This window comes from Dermacentor albipictus, chromosome 3 (genome assembly GCF_038994185.2).
Source record: "Dermacentor albipictus isolate Rhodes 1998 colony chromosome 3, USDA_Dalb.pri_finalv2, whole genome shotgun sequence".
In the NCBI taxonomy this organism is placed as follows: domain Eukaryota; kingdom Metazoa; phylum Arthropoda; class Arachnida; order Ixodida; family Ixodidae; genus Dermacentor; species Dermacentor albipictus.
In genome coordinates, this window is record NC_091823.1 from 44,721,793 (window position 1) to 44,734,399 (window position 12,607).

Sequence of the window (12,607 nt, forward strand, 5' to 3'; positions counted from 1 at the left end):
CGTCACTACAACATGGCAATATGCTAAAGAGACCTCCCTGGAAAGAAGTTTGTCCCGGTTTCAATCCTTGGAGCAGAATGAATTTTTCTTCAGCTACAAAATTTTCTTTATGATAAACGATTATCAGATTCCTTTGTAGCTTCATGCTGCAAGGTAGCTGACCATTTCATTCCTTTCATAAAACTTCCTCTGCCTCACAGATTTCCGCAATACTCATTTGTCATTGGTTCTTCTTGAAGGCATAGCTGTAATGTGGCCTATGATTAGCAAGGATTGAAAGCTAGATGCTGATAATTTACTATGCAAGTACGATTCCTCAAGAGCATTAAAGGGCAGTGAAGTGTTAAGAGGTTTGTATCATTGTCTCATGTACCCCAGGTTGCTTTTGTAGCATTTGTCTCAGGTGCTACTACATTAGTTCGCTTATCAACTTAGATGTGTGAAATCCATGCAGTTCTTTACGCTGAATATATCAAATATTTGGAAAAAAATATTGAATAGATAATTGATTGACAAATCAAATTATTTGAACATTCACCATTCGATTCGATTTGCTGATATTCAAGTATTTGCACATCCATAATTTTTAGTGTTTGTCTGCTGTAGCATTGACATTTGTGTACAAGAGATCATGCAGCTCCTTTTGTGCAGGTTTCGCTGCATTGTGCCTTACCCTCCGAACAGCGAGTATGAGCTCGAGCTCAAGCAGGGAGACGTCGTGTATGTGCACAAGAAGCGGGAGGATGGCTGGTTCAAAGGCACGCTGCAGAGGACGGGAAAGACTGGACTCTTCCCTGGCAGCTTTGTTGAGAGCTTCTGAGACACCCCACCTGCACCTCATCTGTTCATCTACCTGCAGTCTCACTTCCTAGGCACACACATCAAGGACCTTGATTATGGTACAGGCGGCAGGGCAGTCGCTGACAAATCTTCTGGTGTCTTCCGGTGGTATTGCAGTACTGGGTTGGGCTAGTCGGCACATCACCTTGTGGGAAAACAGCACAACCACAGGTCATAAGAAGCAACACAAGGGCAGGGTTTGGTTATTTTGGGTTTAGGAAGTATGGAGAGCACTGTGTAAAAGGTTTGCACGACACCAAATATGTGACTGCAATAGTTTCTAGTCACATTCAATGAGTCTTCCATAGCACCCAGTGCACTTAGACGGTTCTCAAACTGTTGCGTTAAGGTTGCAGGATCGAATCCCGGCCACGGTGGCCGCATTTCAATGGGGGTGAAATGCAAAAACACCCGTGTACTTAGATTTAGGTGCACGTTAAAGAACCCCAGGTGGTTGAAATTTCCGGAGTCCTCCACTATGGCGTGCCTCAAAATCAGAAAGTGGTTTTGGCACGTAAAACGCCATTTTTTTTAACTGTTAAGTTAGTTGACCTGGAACACTTACCTTTTCTCCTTTGGGCTAGAAAATTTGCATTGCACCACTCAGTCTGGAGTAAGTTTCACTGGTCAATCTGGATAAACTCTCTGTGCAGCGAAGCACTCTTGCTCAGCTTGTTGTCAGGGCAATTAGCTGGAAATTCAAAGGCACGGCATTTCCACCTGCTGAGGGATGAGTCCATATGGATTTAGTGCTTTGTGTAAGCATTGCGATTCAACTCTGTGCTTTCTTTTTGCTTTATGAGTTCATCTTTTGCCAGTGTGGTGCTCAGTTAGTACTTCAAGGAAGCACCTAGAGGCTCCTTGCACGAAACTGTGACTAAAAAAATTTAAGATAGCAGGTTATGGTCTGTTTTGCACATAATGCCACTGACATATGTACAGTCGAAGCTCAATAATCCGAACTTGAAGGGGCCCAAAAATTTGTTCGAATTAAAAGAATTTCGAATTTAAGGAAGCTAATTTAATGGAGGAATTACCTGCAGTGGTGCATGTGCACTGAGCTAAGACATGGGTGGGAAGAACCACAAGATTTATTCGCACATATTTACAAATTAGTCATTTATTAGGCAGATCGGTGCTCGAACTGTGATAGGAGATGGCAGGTGCACGCGGTTTAATTAAAGGAAATGCATCATGTCGTGACAATTGCCCCTTCAATCTTTTGGTATACTTCAGTGCGTAAGAGTGCTGTATTGGGGCGAAGTTGACTTTAGGGAACCGATATTATGCAATGCGCCATGCTTCGTGCTCTCCGAAGCCATTGGCGAGTATCACGAAGGCGGAGTCGGCGCCAATTCCAACAGCAGCAGCGAATTGCTTCAATGTGAAACACGGCACCGAACAGCAAAAAGTTTGGTAGCGAACGCCAAAGTAGCTAGTTCTAGTGTTGCTGCGGTGTGGCTACAGCTGCCAGCGGATCTGCGTGCGGGAGCGCCGGCTCGAGGCGGCGCGATAATCAAAATGGTCGTGGTGGAGGCTTCGAATAATGCCATTTCAGACCTGTGGTCATGGCAAAAAGTCCAGAAAACCGGATGGCGAAGGTTTTTTTGCGTTTGAAATTTCAGACGTTCTTTTGCATTGACTCTGTGGGGCACACGGCGGTGCGGCAGCGCTTACACAAGTCACTAACAGAAGCAATCGGTTATGCGTGCCTGCACAGAAATTTCCGCCACGTTTCTTTTTATTATTATTATTATTTATTTTCTGCGCAACGTTAAGGAGTCTCTCCTAAGCTCTTCCTCTATGGCGGGGTCAGAGGAATGCTGGTCGGAGGCGCCGCCGCGTGATTTTGCACACTGCTAAGAGCATTGTCGGAGCACAGTATGCTCAAATTAACCGTTGCAAATACTTGCACGTTCGAATTACCGGGCGTTTTCACCCATTGGAATACACATAACTTTGACAGTACCACAGCGCAAGTTCGATTTAAGCGTGTTCAAATTAACGCGATTTGACTGCACGTTATTCATCAATCATTGCTTTAGATCTATATTGGCAAGCTTGCACTAGCTACTATAACTTAAAAGACAAAATTACACGAATAAGTGAAATTAATTAAGTATAGCTTCCTCTCGCTAGTAAAATTTTGTGTGATAACACTTCTCAAAGGCACATATGACAAAAAAAGGCTTTCTGAATCGGTGCAAACACCAAGTATAACTTAGTACAATAGAACCTTGCTATTTGCCATGAGATGAAACTACAGGAGGCAGCACTGTTGCCGCATTAATGGGGACAGGCGGTCGACGGCGTGCATTGAAATGTATGTGGCCGCATTCCATTGTGAACTATTTGGCCAAATTTGCCGCTAGTTATACGTGTTGACTGCAGTAAACTGATCTTATATTGCCCTCCGATGCCACATTCTTGCGCAAAATGCCCAGGGCCATCATATTTACTTAAAAGCAGTGCAAACTGCCATGAAAAAGGGACTGGCACTCAGCCACATGGTCATTGTTTTGGCACTTTCTTAGGGCTTTTTTGTGTATACTTCGCTTGCATTCCACATACTCTGTTAACATTGTTGCATGTGCAAGTTATTTAATACAGCATTCTCTGCGAATGTTGCAGGGGTGTAAAAAATTATATTCCTGTACAACAAAGGTGAAGTAGCAAGTTAATGCGCACTCTAAATTACCAAATATACACATACATATCTGTTTCTTTTCTTTTCTTTTTTTTTTTAGCAGTTAATGAGTTCAGCTAAGCAAGCAGGTCACTAAGTGATCCGCTAGTGTACTGCTACAAAGTGGCAGTACACTAGTAGGATGATCAGGTTTCTTCAGACATTTTTTTTATCGCCCTCACACGGTTTCACACTCGACAGCGATGCTGCAAATTTATTATTATTTGAGAAGCTAAAATCATCAGGTTGTTTTATTTCAGCTGATAGTGACCAGTTTTTTGTGAAGCTAACAATGCTACATTGACTAGCGAAAAGAGATTATAATAGCCACCTTTCAGCTCTGTGTGATGACGTGCTGTGTCTATAGAGTGCTGCATCACACATGATCCTCATATAACACCCTAGTTTAGCTTCCATTTTGTAGTAGCGAATTGGAGTACAAAAATCCACGATTTAATTGCAAGGCAATATGAATTCACCATAGTTGCATCAGATCCACATATTAAAGGAACACATCTGGTTGCGTAACAATTCAGCGAGGGCCTTGCAATTATTGCAATGCATTTGTCGTACTATGAAGCGTAGGAATTTATATGAATACATGCATAATATTCTTTTTTTTTCTACTGCTGATTGATGCATGTTTCATGGTATCACAGAGATTGCAGAGTGATCAATACATCGTGACAAGTTAATAAAATGTGACATTCACGTCTCGCCGCTAGCATTCTATTTGTTTAAAACAAGCTAAAATTATTTTTGTGATGTAATCTAAACACCAACCGATTATAAAATTGATATGCTTGTGGTAAGTGAAGGGTGTGACAATCACACATCATGCGCTTGACACAGGCAGTCGCTGTTCTCACTACAGCATAAAAACGACAGCGCAAGACTAAATGCTTTTGAACACTGTCAAAATATGCACACCAGCATTTACGACTGTTCTACAATGCCGAAAGAAACAGCATTTAAGGATATTCACGCCACGTAGGGCCTAACAGACGACACGTGGTGTAATCCACATTATCCATGGTTTTGCCAGTGCCCACCAGGTGGCGACTCTGCTTGATCTCGTGGCCAATAATGAAGTTGCATCCAACACAAGAATGCATTCACTTTATCCCATATTTGCTATAAGCATATATTCATTAAATGCTTCATATCCGTGTTTACTATATCAAGGTTGGACTGTATTACAAGTAGAGCAGATGACAGAAGTCTTGGCATAGAAACCACCCTGATGTTTTGATAATCAGACACATAGACAAAGCGGCTATTAGTGTTTCTAGAACAGACCACATGTTGTACCTTCCTCGACTGCCCAGTACAGAGCGGTTTGTTTTGCTCTGACGCATTCAGATTTGTGAAGCCTAAAGGATTGCTTAAAGATTTAGTGGACTAATCCAGATTGACCAGTGGTATTCAACGTGCGACTTGTGCGTACCCTTAGGCCTGCGAGAGTGCCCAGAGAAGCAAGTCTGGGAAGACCACTCCATAGGTACACCCTTTTGGTAGGCATCAGCCTCAAGGTTTTTCCAGTTGTCTGGGAAAGTACAGGATTCTGTCTTTCCCAAAGCCTTGTGGAAGTAGGCTCTGATATCCTGGAGAGCTCCACCGACAGAGTATATTGCAATCACCACCACAGTGTTGAATGTCTTACTCTACATATGCTCTGATGTCATTAAGTTGAGGCCAAACAGCACTGTCTTCGCATGGAGCCTTCAAAATCATACCACCTGTGAATAGCTCAGAGTCCATGATAAATAACTGCAAGTTAAACAGTTTCTCAGGAGATTCGGTGTGCCACGGGTGCTATGAGAGACCCATTGTGTGGCCAAGTTATGGTCGCAGCTGCTTATTTGGTGCCTTGGAAGTTTTTTGACACAAAAGGATATGCATTTTAGAGGTGAGTCATTAAAAAAAAAAAAAACATCTGTTTGAGGTCTTTAAATTGGGTGTTTCGGTCCTCCAAAATGCATAATCTGTGCTCTTGCAAGTTGAGATGTTTCTGAACTTGGTGTTTACGTTGTTCATTTTATCGTTTGCCCCCATGGTTATGCTGACTTCCTAATCTTTCGGTGTTTATTCCAGTCGTTTGCTGCCCCCCTCCCCACCTCACTCACAGTCTTAAGTTTCTTTAGTATGTTGAGGTCACAAAACAGCAAAGAAATTCCATGAGCAGTAGCGTTTCTTGTTGTGCGAGTTGGTATGTGCTTGTGAATGAACAGGGAATTGGCAAACAGGTGCTTACACAATGGAAAAAAAATGGAGGGAAGAAGTCCAGTGCTCATTCAGTTCAATTTTTTTGTGTAAGTTTCTATTCGCTGGTTTCTTTTTCATTCCAATAACAATGTTTTGTGTAGTCATGCCTTCAAAGCTCTGATATTTCTTGCTCACTCATTCTTGCTTTACCAAATGAGCAATGTTGCATGTTCCTATATTTCATTGCATTTTGGGTATCAGCTTTATGTGCGTACAATCCACACACGCACTTGCTGTGTGACATTATTAGTGCAGTGATAGTAAATCAAGTTTCTTGTCTGGGTCATATTGCCATGGGTACGAAGTGCTGTATTCCACTCATAGTGTCCTTGTGTGTTAAGCAAAAAAGGAAAAATTAAGTTACGCCAACACTGAGGCAGGATAAGCATGCGACAGTCCAAAATATAATCTTCTGGTTAATATGCAGTAAAATTTTGTCAACTCAAGCAGAGAGGGTGAAAAATTATGATTAGCTTGCAGTACAGCAGGTATAGTAGGCAAGAAATTACTTTGTAAAGGAACAAGGTCATCTGCGGGAAATGCTAATTGAAAAAATTTGAGAAAACATTTAGCCATTCTTCTGCAATCTCCTGAATCATTGCCGGATATCTGGCATTGCAAGCTTTATTTTTAAATTGCTCCTTACCAACACGCAATCTCAATATCGTTGCTGCGTGCATTTGCCGCCTGGAGATCAAAGGCCATCATTTACATGACAAGCGAGGTCGCGGGATCGAATCCCGGCCACGGCGGCCGCATTTCGATGGGGGCGAAATGCGAAAACACCCGTGTGCTTAGATTTAGGTGCACGTTAAAGAACCCCAGGTGGTCAAAATTTCCGGAGTCCTCCACTACGGCGTGCCTCATAATCAGAAAGTGGTTTTGGCACGTAAAACCCCAAATATTATTATTATATTTACATGACAAGCACATGTCCCAAAGCTGCGGATGAGCAGTGGACAACGCAATAAATGCAGCTTCCATTTGAGTTGTCTGGTTGTGGTAACGATATCCAGTGTGCCCATTTCAGAACTTTCTAGTTTGATGTCGAATGCTTCGAAATGTAGTTATGGTTGAATGTTCTGGCAAGCTCACATTACCCAAAGATCAACATTACAAGACCCAGTAGCCGCTACTATATTGTGCATGAATATTGTGGCTTAAATGAACATTACCATTTCTAGGTAACGAAACACTTTTATTTTCAACAACTTAGGGATTCTCCAAAGCATAAATCCTGTGCTACTAATGACAGCACTGGTTGTAACTGATACGAAGATAACATACAAGCCATGCATGTCAGTACTTAACAGTTGCGTGGAACAACATCCTTAGACTGCCTTGTGCAACCCACACACAGTGGCTTCTACATGTATCTGCAGATTTGAAAACTGGTTGTGCTGCAATTAAGTTTGAAAATGGCACTGCGGGAAAATTAGCTTTACAGTGATGGATTATGATGTACAAAAATGTGCAAGTCAGCTGTCCTTTACAGCTATATTTTAACCGAAAACAGGATCCACATCTGCACTCTCTTTCATAAAGAAAAGAGAATGCCATCACTGGCTGTGTAGATGTGGTGGTGTGGGTACTGAAGCAAGGTCCTGCAGGCAAGCCAACTTCTAGAATTTTCCAAATTGTCCATGAGAAAGAAACCTTTCACTGAGAGCTTGTACACTGATTGCTTATCAGTGATATCAATTTTCTTTACATACGTGACCCATGCTGAAGCAGCCTGCACTACTACCAAGTGAATGTAGTGGTGTGCCCCCTGATGACCCTCTCGAGTCCCAATGCGTGATGCCGTATTGCATTTAATGCAGAATCTAAGCACAGTTAGTGCTCTCTGTTGTATTCTTCCATGTGGAATGCGAAGATGAGAGCAATAAGGAGCTTGAAAGCAGAGTGCGAGTCTTTTCTTTTTTTCTTTGTAGAAGGACTTCAGGGTTATGCTGAAAAGAAAAAAAGATGTTCTGTAACATACAACCTTCTCTGTACATAGCGGTCACAATATTGACGAATCTCTAGGTGTTTTAAATGCACCTCGAACCTGACATTGCCCTTTTACGTAGCACACACACACATACACACATGGAGACCTAATGCTGGTGCTTGTAAATGCGTACTCTGTAAATAACTTCAGAAATCTTGGTGTTTTAACGACCCAGTAGAGCACCAGAGAAATTTTTTTTTTCTCTTCTACTTGTTGTATTTATTGTTCCCTTACTTCAAGCTTTTACTGCCATGCTTGTTTCCAGTGTCAGGTACTACAACCGCTCAGTCCTGGACTGTCATGTTTGTTTGCATTTGTTTGCAGTGATGTTTACCATGGAGTCTTGAATCTTGAGATGCCTCGTACTCATTTTAAGGTGCATGTTTAGTTGTCACTAATGTTCAGTGCCTTGTTCTGTTTATCACTGTGGCATAGACGTGTTATCAAAATGCCTTGCTGTATGTTTCGCAATGTCAGCTAGGAGCATGTGGTCGTGCCTCATTTGTTCTTTTCCGGCAGAAACATTTTCTTAGAATTGCCTGGAGGGAAAGGTGGTGCTACAGTGTGCACAGAATTTCTAGGATTTCAGATTTTCATCTTTCTCAAAGAGTCGGGACATCTTGTAGGTGACTATTGTTGCATCTGTTATGATAATTCAGTTCCCTACTAAAGCAGTGTGTGAGGTGCTGGTTTTGTTGCATGACTGTGGGCAATTTATGATTAGAACACAATGATGCCCACCATCGAGCCTGTCATGCATAGAAGCCGAATGTCAGGAGACGCAATAATTGTGCAGGGAAGAAAAACATAATGGGATGCGAGACCATTGAGAATCTCCACAACAGTGTAATGAAATTCTGACAGCACGATCTTTCGGTTGGAGAATTGAAAGAAAGACAAGAGCGCCTGTACCAAATGTATTGCAGTACCAATTATGTGTGTGTCTGTTTCCTTCGTTTTTTTGTCATGTGAGCAAGTGATGAGTAGGATTGTATTTCTGAAAAACTAAGGCTTGTTATTAATCCAAAGTTTTCTTTGCACTGGCATGGTTATGTTTCAAGACAAACTATGTTCAAGACAAGCTGAACATTTTATATATTGGCATTCCTGTCCCTTGTATAGATGGTAGCACCACATTTCCCTCTAGGTAGTGTTGTAAGATCCTCTATAGTTTATGGCATTGGTATCTTTGCTGGTGAAGGCACGATAGTAGAATGCTGGAGTGCATGGCTAAGCTTCTCTTTTTCATAAATTTTTGCAGCCACATTTACACTGCCTCCTTCTTTGTTTTAGTATGTTGAGGGCATATGAGAGATTGTTTTGTTTGAGTGCAAAAGGAGGAGGCAATTATAGAAATTTTTAGATAATGTCAGGCTGCGAGTCAGATGCTGGTTCATTTGCATGTTTCTTTTAAAAGCATGGCACTTGGGTTATTAGTATAACATGCAAACCTTTTGGACTAAGCCAGCATATGCAATCACGATTTGGACCTGAGACAGCATGTTGCGTTTTTTCTTTCTCCTTTTCTGAAGGGGGTTGGCAGTGTCAAACAGTTAGAACAGCCAACTCTGATGTGTGAAAATGGAAATCAAAACTGGCCGACCATGAGCTTGTAATGAATTGTCAATCACATAGGGTTGTGCCGGTGACAAAAGGTACTTTCATTATTTTGGCAAGCTCCTGATGGCACACATTTGTTAAATAGTTGTTGAATTTGTGTTTTGCATTTTATCTTCATACAGTTTGAAAGTAAGGTGGAATGCTTTCATAAATTTTTTGGATATGGAAACTGATTGATCCCAAGAAATACCACCTAAGGGAATTAGCTTGTGTTTGCAGGACACTCGCAGATAAATATTGTGTGTCTGGTCACTCCACTTCTGTTGCACATTAGAAGGCATACTTTACCAAGGTTAGTGACACACTTTCTTATTTGGTATATAAGGAAGATAGCAGTCAGCTCTCTCTCCTGTGGGCTAAAGTACGCTCCAAGCAAAATCCAGTGTGCTTGTCAGCGGCAAGTTTTTATGCACATGCGCATAGATATAACCAAGTGCAATGCCTATGTTGCACCTTATAGTGAACAAGTTTCTACAAGTCATGCTGCTTGCTGTATTTGTTATACTTCTCGCACCACTTTTGTTTGGCAAATAATTTATTCTTTTCCTCTCTTTATTTTTGTTTATTGTCCCCCCCCCCCCCCCCATGCTTTGCCGACTTCTTACAATATGGACATTTCTTCCCTTGAGAATTATCCATGTACTCCTGCCTTTACACCACTAAGCCACGTGAGCGAGATCTAGTTGTAATATATTTAATGCTGTTTACAAGGAAAACTAATATAATATTCTCATTTTGCCTTGTTGGCATTCATACTTTGGCAAGCTAGTAATGTACAGATTGCGCATTGCCGAAGTTGAAAATGATGTGCGTGCACATACACATACACACACACACACACACACAATGCGAGGGTCAGCTGATGCACGAAGGTGCCAAATGAAACATCGCATCAGTACATTTCATGTCACACTTTTGCATTCCATAATTGTCGTCTATCCTTTACCTTGTAAATACAAGGGCTTCTTCCAACTTTTTTTTTATGCCGCTCCCCAGTGTTGAGCACTGTTAGCTGTAAATCCCATTCTTGCACTCAGGCACACAAACTCCTTGAAAAAGTCGAGTGCATGCCGAGTCACAGGTACGGTTGTGATCACGCTGGCGATGCCATGTTGTGCACCCATCTCGGCAGGTGTTCAGTGGACAGCTGCTGGTATGTTTTACATTCACAATGTTAAAATAAAATTGTTGCCATGTACAGAGTGATTTGTGTGTGTCAATCAATGCCTTATTACAGCAAAGTAGGTACAGGTCTGCGCAATTTGATTGTGAAACACTCCGACAGGTTAGTTGAACAGGCCTGCTTTGCAAAACCTGCATGTTTGCTGCTATTTATTGAAACTTGCCCCTCTTACTGCAATTATAATGATTGCAGTACCAATCAATTTTTTGTTATTGAGATGAGGTTGAGCACTGTATCTACAAAACAATTCGTTTGATTCTTATAACTAACTATACTGGGTTGTGGTGCGGTTTTAATTCAAGCATGCTGAATAAAATTATAGGGAAGCAGCTTCAGGTTTTGTAAAGCTGTTATGAAAGCCAGCAACCTATACTAACAAGTAAACACAAGTATGAAGTCTATGCGGTGCACATGTCACATTCCTTGACACAGGGGCATGATGTGACGCAACTGCAGTGCAAAGTTTGCACGTATTCATGCTACGCAGTGCGCATCTCGCATCGCCTGACAAGTGGCATGATGTGATGCTGCTCTGCTGCTGCTGCTGCTGATGATGATGATATGCTGACATCCCCTTTGAAACTGGGCGTTGCCAAGTAGCCACTGTTATAGTTTCGTTTTAAATTGCCGTCCACTACATAGCACCACTTGCGCCAGCCTATAAAGGTTGTGGGGATCGCACGCGCATCCCGATATCTCCGGAGCGGCCACGCGGTTATCACGCGATAATCACGTGCTCGCTCGCGGAGGGTAGCGAGGAGAGGGCACCTTCGCCACTCCCGCTGCTCTTCGCGCCTGGCCGCGACGCTGCAGCCAAGGCACCCCGTTCCCTCCTTTCCCTTTCTTGGAACCGGGGAGACCCCTCTCCGCCGCTCGGGAGAAGCGCTATTCCCCCGACGGATCTTTGTCTCACGGTGGAAGAGCTAGCGAACGGCCGCATCTCAAATCCGCCGCTGAGACCGCCGCACGCCGTCCCCCCTGTTGCGCCCGGCCTTTGTGTGCGACTCACCGCCCCAGGGCCCGAGCGCGGAACCACTTTGGGTGAGCTGAACTCTTATCAGCCTCTTTTGTGGCTCCCACATTGTGCGGTTTGTTTCATCCCAGACGTGCGGAATTCTCCGCCGCTGTGGTTGTGTTTTGTGTTGTATTTGTATGTGTTGTGGCTGTTGTCTGTTGGAATCTTTGTACTCTAAGGTGAATAAACACCTTAGGTCGAGACTCACCCTGTCCCCACTGGCCTGAACCCGCCGTGGTCGCAACTCACTGCGAACCGCGGGTTAGGGGTCACAGCTCTGACTGCTAGGGCTGCTGCGAAAGTGCTAGGGAGCGACTGCCGCTCCGTCGGCGCTGTGCGATCCAGAGAAGGGTCAGGTGCGCACGCGCGAGCCTGAGTAATACCCCTATATTTGGCGCCCAACGTGGGGCCAGAGGTGTGACAGGTTGAGTCTGTTTGTGTGAGTGTCTACCACTGCACGAACGAACCATGGCAGCATACGGGGCTGATTTACAGCCGTTGTATACGCTGTCGCAGGTTGCTACCAACAGGCAACAATTCGAAGCGGCGGTAACTGCTACCGCTCAGTCATGCCCTGCGGCGAACACTAGCCCTGGGAATTTGATAAGCTTCGAAGAGGGTAGCGCGACACATGAGGCGCTCTCTCCGGCAGGATGTACCCTTGAAGGCGGGAGGCACATTACGCCGAACCCTTCGCCAGTGTTTGCGGAGAGCATGGAGCCACTGCGGCATACTTGCTCGACGCGTTCTGCTCCTGTGCCAGGCATTACTGGCCAGAGCGAGCCTCAACAGGCGCTGTTGCAGGATGCGATGCGCTTGATTGAGAGGTTGACAGGTGCCGTGCAGAACACTCTGCTGACATCTGCCGCCGCTGCTAGACCGAGAGTGAGGGTGGACTTACCCACCTACAGCGGGTATCATGATTCAGTTAGCGTCAACGAATACCTCGATCGCGTGCTGACTTACCAGCGCGCAACGGGGCTGTCCGATGACGAGATGCTGGAA

General features: G+C 43.7%; 1 protein-coding gene across 3 annotated transcripts in view; it reads left to right on the forward strand.

Annotated features, from left to right (window-relative positions):
- Positions 1-8,886, forward strand: part of POSH (Plenty of SH3s) — a 43,843-nt gene extending 34,957 nt beyond the window's left edge. For all 3 annotated transcript variants that reach the window (XM_065427022.2, XM_065427023.2, XM_065427021.2), the window contains one exon: positions 652-8,886. In XM_065427022.2, the coding sequence (XP_065283094.1) occupies positions 652-820 (169 nt within the window). In that variant the 3' untranslated portion in view covers positions 821-8,886. The remainder of the gene's footprint in view (positions 1-651) is intronic.
- The last annotated feature ends 3,721 nt before the right edge of the window (positions 8,887-12,607 follow it).